Source organism: Pan paniscus, chromosome 23 (assembly GCF_029289425.2).
Source record: "Pan paniscus chromosome 23, NHGRI_mPanPan1-v2.0_pri, whole genome shotgun sequence".
In the NCBI taxonomy this organism is placed as follows: Eukaryota; Metazoa; Chordata; class Mammalia; order Primates; family Hominidae; genus Pan; species Pan paniscus.
This window is the reverse complement of record NC_085927.1, coordinates 34,544,002-34,560,265: the sequence shown is the minus strand read 5'-3', so window position 1 is coordinate 34,560,265 and position 16,264 is coordinate 34,544,002. Positions and strand designations below refer to the sequence as shown.

The 16,264-nt window shown below is 55.6% G+C and overlaps 1 protein-coding gene and 1 pseudogene across 2 annotated transcripts; one reads left to right on the top strand and one right to left on the bottom strand.

Moving 5' to 3' along the window:
• The first annotated feature begins 513 nt into the window (after positions 1-513).
• Positions 514-9,947, top strand: LOC117977468 (putative POM121-like protein 1). 2 transcript variants are annotated; one of them, XR_010111737.1, is made up of 2 exons: positions 514-9,374; positions 9,752-9,947. XR_010111737.1 is itself a non-coding variant. In XM_063603122.1 (1 exon), the coding sequence occupies exon 1, from the start codon at positions 4,329-4,331 to the stop codon at positions 5,793-5,795; it is 1,467 nt and encodes a 488-aa protein (XP_063459192.1). In that variant the 5' UTR covers positions 514-4,328; the 3' UTR covers positions 5,796-9,837. The 2 variants fall into 2 exon arrangements, 1 of the variants encoding a protein (XP_063459192.1); XM_063603122.1 differs by having other exon boundaries at positions 514-9,837.
• LOC117977386 (breakpoint cluster region protein-like) overlaps positions 9,793-16,264 on the bottom strand; it is a 20,169-nt pseudogene continuing 13,697 nt past the window's right edge.

The window sequence follows — 16,264 nt, the reverse complement described above, 5'->3', positions numbered from 1 at the left end:
TTTTTGTTTGTTTGTTTGTTTGTTTGTTTTGAAATGGGGTCTCACTCTGTCACCCAAGTTGGAGTGCAGTGGTGCAGTCACAACTCATTGCAGCCTCAATCTCCTAGACTCAAGGGATCCTCCCACCTCAGTCTCCTGAGTAGCTGGGATCACAGGCGAGTGCCACCATGCCTGACTAATTTTTTTAAAATTATTTTTAGTAGAGATGAGGTCTCACTGTGTTGCCCGGGATGGTCTTGAACTCCTGGGCTCAAGCAATCCTCCCTCCTTGGCCTCCCAAAGTGCTGGGATTACAGGTGTGAGCCACTGCACCCAGCTTGGAAACAAAAAAATGAATCTATGTAATTGAAGTCCCAAATAGGAAACCCTGAGCTTTTGAGGATGCATAATTTTTTCATCTCCTCCAATTTAAAGTGGCAAATGAGGATGGGCATGGTGGCTCTCACCTGTAATCCCAGCACTTTGGGAGGCCAAGGTCAGGAGTTCGAAACCAGCCTGGTCAACATGGTGAAACCCCCATCTCTACCAAAAATATAAAAATTAGCTGGGTGTGGTGGCACTTGTCTGTGATCCCAGCTACTCAGGAGGCTGAGACAGGTGAATCACTTGAACCTAGGAGGCGGAGGCTGCAGTGAGCCGAGATCGTGCCACTGAACTCCAGCCTGGGCAACAGAGTGAGACTCCATCTCAAAAAATAAATAAAGTGGCAAATGAGAGAGGAAGCAGGTTTTGGAAATGCGTAGATGCCTCAAAGGTCAGCATTTGATCTTACTGCCTATGAGTTCCCAGTAAAAGCAGAACATGTGAAAGGACTCTGAGGCACAAAAATACAGTTGGATAGTCCTGGGCAGGCAATAGGAAAGTTGAGTAAATGTGTGTCTAAAATGTGCATTTCTAGGCTGGGCACAGTGGCTTACACATATAATCCTAGCACTTTAGGAGACCGAGGCAGGAGAATCACTCAAGCCCAGGAGTGTGAGATCAGCTTGGGCAACATAGTGAGACCCTGTCTCTACAAAAATAAAAATTAGCTGTGGTGATGAGTACCTGTAGTCCCAACTACTCAGGATGCTGAGGCAGGAAAATCACTTGAGCCCAGGAGGCGGAGGCTGCAGTGAGCTGTGATTGCACCATTGTTGCCCTCCAGCCTGGGCAACAGAGCAAGACCTGTTTCTAAAATAATAATAATAATAATAATAATAATAATAATAATAATAATAAAATGTACATTTCTAACTTCATTTCAAAGTTAAGGCCAGGTGCAGTGGCTCATGCCTGTAATCCCAGCATTTGGGAGGCCAAGGCAAGAGGATCACTTGAGCCCGGGAATTCGAGACCAGCCTGTGCAAAATAGTGAGACCTGTCTCTAAATAAAAATAAAATAAAAAGTAAACAAAGTCAAATTTTTTTAAAAAATCAGAACAAAAGCCGGGCACAGTGGTTCACGCCTATAATCCTAGCACTTTGGGAGGCTGAGGCAGGTGGATCATGAGGTCAGGAGTGCAAGACCAGCCCGGCCAAGATGGTGAAACCCCGTCTCTACTAAAAATACAAAAAATTAGCCGGGTGTGGTGGCGGGAGCCTGTAGTCCCAACTACTCCAGAGGCTGAGGCAGGAGAATGGCGTGAACCCGGTAGGCGGAGCTTGCGGTGAGCCGAGATCAGGCCACTGGAATCCAGCCTGGGCGACAGAGGGAGACTCCATCTCAAAAAAAAAAAAAAAAAAAAAAAAAAGAGAGAGAGTCTGACTCTGTTGCCCAGGCTGGAGTGCAGTGGCGCGATCTCGGCGCATCACAATCCCTTCCCCGCCCGCCCCCGGGTTCAAGTGATTCTCCTGTCTCAGCCGCCGGAGTAGCTGGGACTACAGGCGCGTGCCACCATGTCTGACTAAATTTGTATTTTTACTAGAGACGGGGTTTCACTATGTTGGCCAGGCTGGTCTCCAACTCCTGATCTCGTGATCTGCCCGCCCCGACCTCCCAAAGTGCTAGGATGAGTGAGCCTCCACTCCTGGCCACTAGTTTTTCTTTTTCTTTCGTGTGTGTGTGTGTGTGTGTGTGTGTGTGTGTGTGTGTGTGTGTGTGTGACGAAGTTTCACTCTTGTTGCCCAGGTTGGAGTGCAATGGTGTGATCTCAGCTCACTGCAATCCCCGCCGCAGCAGGAGAGCAGGAATCTTCAGTGATCCACTGGCGGATCTGCAGCCATTGTGCGCGCCAGGTCTTCCCAAGTCTTTTGTGCGCGCGCCTCTCCTTCCAGTACCTATCCCGCCAGCGTCCCCCAGCCTCCCGCCATTGCCAGCAGGTGCTGAGATCGCGCCATTGCACTCCAGCCTGGGGGACAAGAGCAAAACTCCATCTCAAAAAAAAAAAAAAAAAAAAGGATGAAAATTTTGGAAACATATGGAAGAAACCAAATGGATTTCTAGCTCAACTAAATCGTAATTATTCAGTGTCTAGTTTTTGCAAGAAACCACATATTTCATGTCCACAATCAGGGCCAGAGTCCCAGCTCTCAAGTGTGGGTCTTTCCTAAGCAAATTGAAGAACACAGGCATAAAAGTACGTTAAATCAATAAACCTTTCTCTCTCTCTCTCTCTCTCTCTCTCTCTCTCTCTCTCTTTTTTTTGAGATGGAGGTTCGCACTGTCACCCATGCTGGAGTGCTGTGGTGAGATCTCGGGTCACTGCAAGCTCCGCCTCCCGAGTTCACGCTGTTCTCCTGCCTCAGCCTCCGGAGTAGCTGGGACTACAAGCGCCCGCCACGACGCCCGGCTAATTTTTTGTAGTTTTAGTAGAGACGGGGTTTCGCTATGTTGGCCAGGCTGGTCTCCAACTCCTGACATCGTGATCTGCCCGCCTCCGCCTCCCAAAGTGCCACCGCACCCGGCCTTTTTTTTTAAGACAGAGTCTCAGCCCGGCGCGGTGGCTGACGCCTTTAATCCCAGCACTTTGGTAGGCCGAAGCAGGCTGATCACGAGGTCAGGAGATCGAGACCATCCTGGCTAACATGGTGAAACCCCGTCTCTACTAAAAATACAAAAAATTAGCCGGGTGTGGTGGCGGGCGCCTGTAGTCCCAGCTACTCCAGAGGCTGAGGCAGGAGAATGGCGTGAACCCGGTAGGCGGAGCTTGCGGTGAGCCGAGATCAGGCCACTGGAATCCAGCCTGGGCGACAGAGGGAGACTGCGTCTCAAAAAAAAAAAAAAAACAAAAAAAAACAAAAGAGTCTGGCTCTGTTGCTCAGGCTGGAGTGCAGTGGCGCGATCTCGGCGCATCACAATCCCTTCCCCGCCCGCCCCCGGGTTCAAGTGATTCTCCTGTCTCAGCCGCCGGAGTAGCTGGGACTACAGGCGCGTGCCACCATGTCTGACTAAATTTGTATTTTTACTAGAGACGGGGTTTCACTATGTTGGCCAGGCTGGTCTCCAACTCTTGATCTCGTGATCCGTCCCGACCTCCCAAAGTGCTAGGATTATAGGCATAAGCCACCACGCCCGGCCTCTTTTTTTTCTTTTTCTTTTTTTAATCTGGAGACTGAGTTTTGCACTTGTGGCCCAGGCTGGAGTGCAATGGTGCGATCTCAGCTCACTGCAATCTCCACCTCAGCAGGAGAGCAGGAATCTTCAGTGATCCACGGGCAGATCTGCCGCATTGTGGGCACCTGTTCCTCCCGCGACCTTTGTGCCCGCCTCTCTCCTTCCAGTACCTATTGCATGACCCCCCACGTCCGCCTCCCGCCATTGCCAGCAAGTGCCTCGCGCGGGTACCTGGCTGCGCTTATTAATCCGTTAAGCTCGCTCTGTCACGGGCGCCATGATGTGCTCACGCGCCCGCTCCCTCAGGTTTAAAAGGCGCGTTGCCCGGCAACAGAAGAAACTGCTGGCTTAGCCTTTGGCCGAGTTGGCGGCTGGACGAGGACGCTCAGAGCCCAGCTCTCGAGAGTTCAAGCAACCGACGGTTCCCCACTGCTCCCAGGAGCGGTTACCTGGGCACTCTGTGCCCCTCCTTCCTGTTCGGGCCCAGGCCGAGGACCTGCCAGTAGGGCTCAGTTGCCTGGAGCCCGTTCAGCCCATCCCCCAGTTCACTTTGCTTGTGGGATCTCCCCGTTGCTCCTGCCCGTGGACTGAGTGGCAGGCCATCCTACAAGCACCCGGACACTTGACATCAGTGGTGTCAAGACAACGCTAAGAAGGTTTTCCGTGATCCTGCAAGCCCTGCGTTCCTTCCTGGGATCCTGCCTTCAATTTGATTGCACAGGTACCACAGCAAGCCAGTGCTGTGTGCTCCGAGTTCCAGGGCGTCCTCCAGCTCAGCCACTGCACTGAGAACATGGACTCTCTGTGGGGCCCAGGAGCCGGGAGTCACCCCTTTGGGGTCCACAACACCCGGCTGTCCCCAGACTTGTGTCCAGGGAAGATAGTGTTGAGGGCCCTCAAGGAGAGCGGGGCAGGGATGCCTGAGCAGGACAAGGACCCTAGAGTCCAAGAGAATCCTGGTGATCAGAGAAGGGTCCCCCAGGTCACCGGGGATGCACGGTCTGCATTTCGGCCCCTGCGGGACAATGGAGGCCTCTCTCCCTTTGTGCCCAGGCCCGGGCCTCTGCAGACAGACCTCCATGCCCAGAGGTCAGAAATCAGATATAAGCAGACATCCCAGACCTCCTGGACGAGCTCCTGCACCAACCGAAATGCCATCTCCAGCTCCTACAGCTCCACGGGAGGCTTGCCGGGGCTAAAGCGGAGGAGGGGGCCAGCCTCATCCCGCTGCCAGCTGACCCTCAGTTCCTCAAAGACAGTGAGTGAGGACAGGCCTCAGGCTGTCTCTTCAGGTCACACCCAGTGTGAAAAGGCAGCAGATATAGCACCAGGGCAGACACTCACCCTCAGGAATGACTCCTCCACATCCGAGGCCTCTAGGCCCAGTACACACAAGTTTCCCCTGCTGCCACGCAGGCGACGGGAGCCTTTGATGCTGCCACCTCCCTTAGAGCTGGGGTACCGGGTCACTGTTGAAGACCTGGACCGGGAGAAGGAGGCGGCCTTCCAGCGCATCAACAGTGCACTGCAGGTTGAGGACAAGGCCATCTCGGACTGCAGACCCTCACGGCCTTCCCACACTTTGTCCTCACTTGCAACAGGGGCTTCTGGTCTGCCTGCCGTTTCTAAAGCACCCAGTATGGATGCACAGCAGGAGACACACAAGTCCCAAGACTGCCTGGGCCTACTGGCCCCCTTAGCATCTGCTGCAGAGGTCCCCTCTACAGCTCCCATGTCTGGGAAGAAGCACAGACCACCAGGCCCCCTGTTCTCCTCCTCAGATCCCCTTCCTGCCACCTCTTCCCATTCCCAGGACTCAGCCCAGGTCACCTCGCTGATTCCTGCCCCCTTCCCAGCTGCAAGCATGGATGCGGGCATGAGAAGAACAAGGCGTGGCACTTCTGCTCCTGCAGCTGCCGCAGCAGCCCCTCCCCCCTCCACACTGAACCCCACGTTGGGGTCACTACTGGAGTGGATGGAGGCCCTTCACATTTCTGCTCCTGCAGCTGCCGCAGCAGCCCCTCCCCCCTCCACACTGAACCCCACGTTGGGGTCACTACTGGAGTGGATGGAGGCCCTTCACATTTCTGGGCCTCAGCCACAGCTGCAGCAGGTGCCCAGAGGTCAGAACCAGAGATCCCAGACCTCCTGGACCAGCTCGTGCCCCAAACGAAAGGCCATCTCGAGCCCCTACAGCTCTACGGGAGGCCTCCCGGAACGAAAGCGGAAGAGGGGCCAGCCTCATCCCACTGCCAGCTGACCCTCAGTTCCTGAAACACACTGAGTGACGGCGGACCTCAGGCTGTCTCTTCGGGTCACACCCAGTGTGAAAAGACGGCAGATACAGCACCAGGGCAGACACTCGCCCCCAGGGGTGGCTCCCGCAGATCCCAGGCCTCTAGGCCCCGTAGATGCAAGTTTCCTCTGCTGCGACGCAGGCGAGGGGAGCCTTTGATGCTGCCACCTCCCTTAGAGATGGGGTACCGGGTCACTGCTGAAGACCTGGACCGGGAGAAGGAGGCGGCATTCCAGCGCATCAACAGTGCACTGCAGGTTGAGGACAAGGCCATCTCGGACTGCAGACCCTCACGGCCTTCCCACACTTTGTCCTCACTTGCAGCAGGGGCTTCTGGTCTGCCTGCCGTTTCTAAAGCACCCAGTATGGATGCACAGCAGGAGACACACAAGTCCCAAGACTGCCTGGGCCTAGTGGCCCCCCGCATCTGCTGCACAGGCCTGTAGTCCCAGCTACTTGGGAGGCTGAGGCAGGAGAACGGCATAAACCCGGGAGGCAGAGCTTGCAGTGAGCTGAGATCGCGCCACTGCACTCCAGCCTGGGTGACAGAGCCATACTCCGTCTCAAAGAAAAAGAAAAAAAGTTCTTGTGACATTTGTGTATGAAATCAGCCTTCACTACATGGATAGGACCAGCACGCTTCCGCGGCACGACTCTGCAATCTTACTACATTTTTTTTATTTTGTATTTTTTTTATTCCTTTTGAGACAGTCTCACTCTGTCACCCAGGCTGAAGTGCAGCCGAGATCTCGGCTCACTGCAACCTCCACCTCTTGGGTTCAAGCAATTCTCCTGTCTCAGCCTCCCAAGTAGCTGGGACTACAGGCACACATCAAAACGCCTGGCTAATTTTTGTATTTTTAGTAGAGATGGAGTTTTGCCATATTGGTCAGGCTGGTCTCGAACTCCTGACCTCAGGTGATCGACCTGTCTTAGCCTCCCGAACTGCTAGGATTACAGGTGTATGTTTATTTATTTATTTAAGATGGAATCTTGCTCTGTATTTATTAATTTATTTATTTGAGATGGAGTCTTGCTCCATCGCCCAGGCTAGAGTGCAGTGGTGCAATCTCGGCTCCCTGCAACCTCTGACTTCCAGTTTCACGTGATTCTCCTGCCTCAGTGTCCCAAGTAGCTGGGATTACAGGTGCCTGCCACCACAGCTGGCTAATTTTTGTATTTTTAGTAGAGACAGTGTTTCACCATCTTGGCCAGGCTGGTCTCGGGTTCCTGACCTCATGAACCACCTGCCTCAGCCTCCCAAAGTGTTGGGACTACAGGCCTAAGGCACCATGCTCGGCCATATTTATTTATTTAATTATTTAGAGACAAAGTCTTGCTCTGTCACCCAGGCTGGAGTGCAGTGGCGCCATCTCAGCTCACTGGAGCCTCCGCCTCCGAGGTTTAAGCGATTCTCATGCCTCAGCCTCCTGAGTAACTGGGACTACAGGTACTCACCACCATGCAGGGATATTTTTTTCTATTTTTTTTAGAGACACGGTTTCACCATGTTGGCCAGGCTGGTCTCGAACTCCTGACCTTAGGTGATCTGACAGCCTCGTCCTCTCAAAGTACTGGGATTACAGGCATGAGCCACTGTGCCCGGCCTCTCACTACATTTAAGTGACGCCATGGCTCATGCCTGTAATCCTGGCACTTTGGGAGGCCAAGGCAGGTGGATCACTTGAGGTCAGGAGTTCGACACGAGCCTGGCCAACATGGGGAAACCCCGTCTCTAGTAAAAATGCACAAATTAGTCAGGTGTGGTGGTACAAGCCTGTAGGCCCAGATACTTGGAAGGCTGAGGCAGGAGAATCACTTTAACTGGGAGGCAGAGGTTGCAGTGAGCCAATATCATGCCACTGCACTCCAGCTTGGGTGACAGAGTGAGACACCGTCTCAAAAAACAAAAAAAAGAAAATAGAAAAACATATGATGCCAGGGCGTCTCGGCCTCAATACCTGCATGAGCACAGTCATGTCCAGGCCAGGGCTGCTGGTCGAGGTCCGGCCCCATCTCTTTCAGCAGAAAGGTAGTAAGCTTGCAGGGAGGCTGGGGGACAAGATCCCAGGATCTCAGCCTCCGCTCATGGATCAGCTCTGAGACCCCAAGTGAGCTGGGGGTGCTCTGTGCGCATTGGTTTCCCCAGCTGTCAAGTAAAGGGATTGGATGAGGAAGTCTTGTCAAAGTGGAATGATCTCAGATTTGGGGCAGCAGTGAATGATCCCGCTCCCTGGGCCATGCCAGTGGCCCGGCCTTGGCTGAACACAGCCCCAACACTCTGGAATGGGGATGAGGGGGCAGTCAGCTCTTGCTCCTAGTAAGAGAGATGCAATAGGGCTCTGTGGCTGAGCTGGGTGCCTTGCCTCACACCTGTAATCCCAACCTTTGAGAGGCCGAGGTGGGAGGATTGCTTGAGGCCGGGAATTTTGAGAATAGCCTGGACAACATAGCCAGACCCCATGTCTACAAAATAATAATAAAACACACAGCTATAGTCCAAGCTACTTGGCAGGCTGAGGCAGGAAGATCCCTTGAGTCCGGGAATTGGAGGCTGCATTGAGCTATAATCGCACCACTGCACTCCAGCTTGGGTGACAAAGTGAGACCCTGTCTCTAAAAGAAAAAAAAATTGGCCTGTGAGCATGGGTTTGATTTTCAAACAGGACCCGGAGGGTAGGGACAGACAGTGCTGTCACCCTTAGGTGCTGAACACTCAGAAACGGGCCAGCGGCAGCCCTTCCCTCACCTGCAGACACCAGATTGGGCAGAACAGCACGTGGCACTTGCAGCTCTTGCAGTGAGGGCAGAACCCAGTGTCAACCCTTCTGCCTGTGGGAGGGGCTGCTGAGGCCTGCGGAGAGGCCAGGGTGGAGGCTCGTCCCCTTGTCCAGCCCTTGGTGTGGTCTCCACCAGGTCCCCAGCCCACCTGTGTAGGGCGCCCCTGAGCCTGCTGCTGCCACGGGCCCTGTCTCTACCCAGGACATCCCCCCACCCTCGCAGTGTCAGGGAAATGATCATGGTGGTGGTGACACTCTGCAGGCAGGGCTGCTGAGAGAAGCTGAGAAGGGTCACACTGCAGGCAGGGGCCCGTGTGACAAGCCCCTCTCACCCCGAGAGAGCTGACCAGGCAGCTCACGAGCAGAGCCACATCCCGGGAGTCCGAGAAAGGTTCTGGCTGGGCTCAGCCACCTCATTGGCCACGGGCAGCCTTTGTCGTGTGAGCCTTGCTCTCCTGGGGAGGCTCAGGCTGACGGCTGATGTGGGCATTGCCGAGGGTAACCTGTGGCCCAGTGTATATGGCCGGCTCTCCTCAAGCTGCATTCATTCAAGTAGGACCCAGGGTGCATGCCCATCTCCAGCCCAGGGCAGCTCCCCTGTAAGCTGGGTGAGCTACTGAAGCCAAGGTGGGAGGCAGCTGACAACACCACCCACGGCCCATGAGGAGGTGGTAGAAAGGCTGGACTCAGCAGGAACACCAAATCCCGGACCAGGCAGAAACCACCCAAGACTGAGGGGCTCGTGCCAGAGCGGTGGCCACAGGTAAGAACCCGGGCCCGGGCTGTGTGTGGCGGGAATCCTCCATGTCCCAGGGCTTAGCGTAGCAAAGGAAGACCAGCCGGGTCACCCTGGTGGCCATCTGTCCCTGTCCCACCTGCAGAGTCAGAACAGCCTCTCCCCAGTGGGGATCATCTCTCTCTGCCAAAGCAATAGCGGTCCCTGCCCCAACCAGACTACCCCACTCAGTGGGGTTACGGATGCTGCTCCAGCATCCTAATACTGCCCAGCTGGTGCCTGCCTGTGCTCACCCACACCCCCCAGGCCAGCCTTCCCTGCAGCCTGGGCTTGGCCACCTTGGCCTGATTGAGCACTGAGGACTCCTGGACACCCAGCCCCATCACTGCACCTGCTGCTTCCAGCCCCACCCCACTGGCTCTGGGGTTCTTCCCAGCGGCGCTGATCATGAAATCAACATGCACACAAGTCGTCTCAGGAAACTTTTTAATGAAAGTGTCGGCCACGGTGGTGTGTAGGTGGCTGAGCTCAGATTGCAGCTGCTAAGACACCAGCCACTTACCAAGAGAAAGCCAGGCTGCTTCAAACCCAGGGCCCGAGGCAAGAAAGCATCACTTCTGGTCGGGGAGTCTGGAAGCCATGCCTTGTGGGAGGTCACACTGGCATCTAGGCCTTTGCCTGCATTGCAGAAGGAGAGCCGGGTCCCCCTCCTGGAGAATGCTGCGTTCCCCAGCCCCACACCGGCTTTGCCACCACACAGGCTTTTGAGGCAGGAGGCGGGTAAGACGTAGCTGTAGACCCAAAGCAACCACCAGCCCTGGGACCCTGCGGGAGAGGAGCACTTTTAGAACATGGAAAAGTGTGGTCATCCCATCATTAGACAGCACACATCCTACATAAATAAAAAGTCGTATGGGGAAGGAGGTTGGGGAGGGAATAAAAAATTGGCACAGACATTGATAGACTGGTTTCCAGTTTCAAGGTAATAGATGCACATCATGAGACCAGAGGAGGCAGAGACAAGGGCTGGATTTGGCTTTTCTAAGCAACATGTGTTCCTGTGCAGGGCTGAATGGTCGCTGAGACAGAGATGGAAGCCAGGACAGGGGAGCCCACCGGGCCCAGATAGGTACAGAGAGCAGAGGCTCCTGTTCTGTCCTCGCCACCCACGAGGGTGACACTGCTTGTAAATGGTGGCTGTGCTCTCCCCGCAAGAAAAAAGCACAACTAAATCCACACTGCACACAGACGCAGACAGAAAGCCTTCAAGTGGCTCTGTTTTCTGCTCCCTGCCTTGCCAGGTCCACAAGCAGAGAGGAGTGTCAGGCACATGGCCCCACTGTCAGGCTCCCCAGTGAGCTGCGGGTTCAGCAGGAGCTGCCCACTGACACACAGGGGACACCCACTCCTCCCACCTTGGGAGCGGTTGCCAGACAGAGCCGCACTGGGTGCTGGTGTCATCCAGGGACCCCACACACTTCCTTAAATGTGATCCTGCTTCCCTCTGGGCAGCTGCATCCTCTCCTCCTGCAGGACCGTCTGGAAACTTGGCTCTCAGTTTGCTCTCTCTTCTCTCCTCTGCCTGCCCCAAGCCCCTCTTTCTAAAAAAGTGATGCCATGTTCATGGGATTATTTCTTGAAAATACTTGGCGGCCTCCATGCTTCTGTTTTCTTTGAGCCAGGTGGTCAGGAGGGCTTACAAAGAATGCCTGGGCTCCCCCGCAGGTGTCGGCAGATGGGGTAGCGAATGGTCCTGTGCCTCCACCTGCTCCGGGAGGGAGTCTCCCATCTCTAGGCCTGGCCCCTTCCTAACCCTCCACGTATCCTGTTCTCCAGAGACTTCAGAACCCACTCCTGAGAACAGCGGAGCCAGGCGCTTAGAGGAAGACCAAATGCTGCCAGGACACGGACTGTCCAGGGATTACATTCCAGCATCTTATTAGGTATCTGGATCTGTTGAGGAAAAAATTAGAAACTATGTATAAAACTTAAAAATATTGAAGCATCCAAAGGTTATTTAGGATGAAAGTTTTAAAACAAGTCATCAGCAAGCTGCTGCCACCAAGTGGAGACTTATACAAAAGTTGAGCGAGTCCACTGAGCTGAGAGGACAGAAATGAAGTCACCTGTGCTGGGGCAGGGGCAGGAACACTGGGGGCAGGGAGTGTGTGGGCAGAGAAGCCAGAGAAGTCCAGGCCTGTGGAAGCCAAACAGGAGAGCGTGGGCCGGAAGGGCGGTCAGGATTGGGGGACGAGGTCGCTCTCCCTGGAGAACGAACCCTAAAGTGCGTGGCCTGGGATTCCCTCCCTGGGGGTCCTGTCCCCCGACGTTTCACGGGCCTTCTGAGCTGCCTTCCAAGGAGGACTAACACGGCAACAAAAGACCCATTTCTGCACAAAAATCCTTCTGGAAAGAAAAAGAAGAAAGCCAAGAATGGAGTCAAAACGCTACCCAGTGCTGACTAAGCCTCTCAAACCCTGTTCTAAGTGGAGTGTGGTTTCTAAGTCAGGGAAATGGAAGAGGCCCCACCCACACAGGGACAGGGCCATGGCCCCCACAGGATGAAGCAGCAGCGTTTATTCAAGATACAACAGTGAGGGAATCCGGTCACGTTCCCTTCTCCCCAGAGAGGGAGCATCTTGACAAGTGATTCAGTAGAAATCTTTTAGACTCTACAAGTTAAGTTCATAAAAACCACTGCTTTCACCCTGTCTCCCAGGGCCAGGCCTGGACTCCGAGATGAACTGGCTTGGGGCGCCCTCGGGTGGCCACATAAAAAACCCACAGTCTGAGGCCAGCCTGGGGCTTTCAGACCTGGGCGGGATCTGCCCAGGCCACCTGTCCTTCTGCTTTGGGCCGCTGTCTCTTGGCAGATGGCCTGACACCTGGGGGTGGCCCAAGGATGCCTCAGAAAATCTTGATTCCCACTCTACAGATGGCCTGATTAGCCAGAGGTTTCCAGGCCATCTGTCCGCCTCCAGGAGATGGACTGGGACCTTTAGACATCAGTGGAGAACAGGATGCTCTGTCTCTTGCTGTCCAGGGCAGGGATGGCCTCCAGCCACAAGAAGTACAGCAGCACCTCGACCTGCCCTCGCAGAGTGGGGAAGAGGAGAGTGGCTCGGAGGGGGGCTCACAGCTGCTGGTGGGGAGGTCTTTGGGGCCCAAGACCCCAAGTCCACCTCAGGTGCTAGAAACCCCTGCTGGTGTCATCAACCCCTTACAGTGAGACGGGGGTGGGGTGGGGTCCTGACAAGGCATGACTTGTTGGGTGGGGGGTGGTTATTTATTTTAGAGATGCACAGGGCCTTGCTCTGTCCCCCAGGCTGGAGTACAGTGGCTCCATCATGGATCACTGCAGCCTCTAACTCATGGGCTCAAGCAATCCTCCTGTGTCAGCCTCCCAGATACCTAGGATTACAGATGTGTGCCACAATGCCTGCCTAATTTTTCTTTGTATTTTTTCTGGAGATGGGGTTTGCTACATTGCCCAGACTGGTCTCAAACACCTGGGTTCGGTTGTCCTGCCTCGGCCTCCCAAAGTGCTGGGATTACAGGCATGAGCCACCACACCCGAACACTTGGGGTGGTTTTAAGCCCCCAGCAAGGTGCACCAGCAGGACCAGGAGGTGGCCTGGGCACCCCCTATCACTCCCATCCATGCAAACCTAGGCAAGTCCCTGTCTCTGAATCTCAGCCACCACCACATACAATGCAAGTCGGAAGATGGGCAGGACTGGGGGTGGGGCAGGCAGAGGCCACCTCTGTCAGGCTGGGGTTGCATGGGCTGGAGACTGTCTTCCCATACCTAGGACATGACCTCCAAGGACCTGCTGTCAGTCATGGTGATGGGCTGGCTGGGGTTGGCAGGGAGCTTGCTCTCCTTCTCGGAGGGCCGGAGCAGCGTGGGGCCAAAGACAGTGGCGAGGTTGTGCAGGGACATCTTATTGACCACCTCCTTCTCTGCCACCCTGTAGAGGACCAAAGCAGAGGGTGCTGTTTCAACGCCACCACCAGGAGAGAGGCAGAGGGGCTGTGCCGTGCTAGAGTCCTCAGGGAGGGAGTGACCTCGACCCTGGCTGTGCTGCAAGCTGACTCCAGCCTTGGTACTTCTGGGTCTCAGTGGCCCAGGACAAGGGGCCAGCTCTGGGCTGATGGGGAGGTCTTCATGATGTGCTTGGGAGGGAAGAGGGGGGTCCAAGTGCACTGCTGGCCACGGCCAAAGCTCTGAGCTCTTTGTTAAGGCCACAGTGCAGAGGGAGGAGGGTGGCAAAGAGGAGAGGCAGTGGTGGGGGTGGCAGTGGTGCTAGTCCTTAGAAGCAGTGAGTTACTGCAGACAGGGGTCGGGGGAAAAGGTCCTTGGTGCTGGGGGTCTGGTGGGAGCAGAGGGGCACCCCAGCGGCCTGGAGACCTGGAGTCCTGGGCAGCCACAAGAGAGCTGGGCTACCTTTCCAGGTGGTCTAGAAGGAAAAGGAAGGTGAGCAGGTTGGCCTCCGGCAGGGACAACAGGTTGAGCATGCAGCTCTTCTTTGCAACTGGGTCTGAAAGAGCTGCAGGAGGCAGTGTGTTACTCCCCTGGGTTACGACAAGCCGGAGACCTCTCCCGAGGTGGTCACATGGAGCACCCGGGACACGAGTCCTTGCGCAGTTTAGGCTTGTCATCGTCGTCACACCCACAGCGCTGGCCACCAGTGAGGACCCTGTGAGGGGCACCTGTGTGGGGTGTGAACCACCTGAACGCCTTTTCTCTACCTCGCAGGGGTCAGCAGCACCCGGTGAACAGCAGCAGGAGGAGCCGCTAGAGCAGCTGCTCGTGGGCAGAGCTGCCCTTGGACAACTCCTGCCACCACCCCCTCCCCAGAGGAGCCCAAGGCAGGGGAGGCTCAGCATGGAATGAAACAGGGGAGTGAGGGACACAAGGAGGTGGGAAGTGGGAGAGTCCCAGCCCCACCAAGTACGCAGAGACCCCCTCGTCGTCCTGGACATCACAGGGACACCTGCAGGCTGGGAGACCAGGTCCTCTGTGCATGGGCCCGGGAGGCAGACCTGCCCTAAGGGTGATGCAGAGGCCACAGGTGCTGCACGCACCAGCACCCACTCTAGACATCAGCCTCCAGGTTGACTAAGGGTCAGGTCATGTTTGAAACCATGCTTGGCTGGACCAGGACCCATGGCAAGAGCACCTGGGCACCAGTGTTTAGCCCTGGTCTGCAGGAAGGAGGACAGCAGACTTTAGGACCCCACAGCACGGCAGTGCTGACCATTTCACCCACTTGGCCTCCTTGAGGAATAGGGATGGGGAGCCCTCTGGGGATGGGCAAGGCCTTCCAGGACAGGCTCGGTTCTGGTCCCCTGCTTTTTGAGGTTGGGTTAAAATTCTGACCATGGCAGAGGGGTTACAGCTCAGGTTCCCACACCTCGCTTTTCACAGCCTCTGAGGGCAGCAGTGCACGTGGCGGAGACGTCTCCCATGAGGCCAAGGCCTCCAGTGCTCACCGATGCCCTCTGCGAAGTTGGGGTAGAACTTGTCAGTGAAGAGGGGCTCGGGCAGCTCACGGAAGTACAGCTTCAGCGTGCCTGCGATGGCGTTCATGTCCGTCTCGCTCATCATCACCGACACGTCCTTGTTATCTGGAAAGAGCAGGGAAATGCAGCGGCCTCCTTGAAGATCCTGAGTGAGTCACCCGCCATCCCTGCCTTGGCTAAAGCACCGTCCCTGCCATGCTGACCACTGTGTGGGTCCCTCCTGGGCTTTGAGCAGCTCATCTGACTCCTCCCAAGAGCTGTGCATGGTTCTGTGTCTGCAGAGTTGATAGGGGTGCGTGGGCATTCCCATTCCTCTCCCCTGCTTGGCCTGATGTGATGACCAGGAGGAGGCCAGCATGGCAGGACACAGCGCCTGCATGGGGATTGGGTGGCTCTGCCCTGTACATAGCAACCACCCCTGCACCAGTGTCTTCTGATAGCAGGAAGGCCGTGGGAGAATCTGATTGGTTTCAGTGTTTGAACCGGTGTCTTCCTTTGGACCCAATTGGCCATTGGTGCTTACATCCTCACCACAGGCGAGGTTCATTCTGGACCCCCAGAGGGAGCTGAAACTACCACAGGGCCCTCCCAGGGATGCTGGGCATTCTAGGGGTCCTGGTCAGGGTGGGTGGTGTGTGCCCCAAAGAAGGGTCTGCAGGCACAAAATCCTGTTGCTTTGAAGATGCTGGGAAGGACCCTCTGGGGTCTCAGTGCCCTCCCCTGGCATTTGAGGCAGGTCTGGGTCCTTCAAAGCCTGTGAGGGTTGGTGAGATGGAGGCGGAGATGCTGCAGCCCCAGCCTGCGCTGAATTTCATCAGTGCCCTCTGCCCACCACATCCTCATACAGGGCAGTGGACAGACCGCACTGAGTCCTGGGCTTCCACCTCCTGTCCACCCCCAAGGCAGGAAGGCCAAGTCCCCACAGAAGCCCCTGGTCCACTCCACCAAGTGGCATGAGTGGGTACGATGGTGTAAAAACTGGTTTCTATGGAAGCTGTTTGTACAACTCTTGTTTTCTCTTTTTTTAAAATAATAAAACAGTAAATGAAGAAAAGACACAGAGAAGGATGTGACATGCCTGGGCCATGGAGCACTCTGAGATCTCATTGCGGACACCACTGCCCACACCTCCATCCCGTCCTGCGCAGGCCGACACTCACTGACGTTGAAGCCTGCCTTCAGTGCCTGGATGTCTGCGGCCACACTGGCCGGACACGCGGTAGATGCCCACCTCCTCCATGCCTCGGCGCTCGATCTCCTCCACGCACTGGCGCACGATGTAGGGCACCTTGGACCTCTCTCTCCTGCGGGAGGAGGGAATGCTCTCAGTGTCCTAACAGCCCTGCTTGGGCCATAACACAGGAGACCTGCTCCCTATCTGCACACCCGGA

What these genes read in the sequence shown, in the direction of transcription:
- LOC117977468 (XM_063603122.1), top strand. Translation starts at nt 4,329, where the DNA reads ATGGACTCTCTGTGGGGCCCAGGAGCCGGGAGTCACCCCTTTGGGGTC.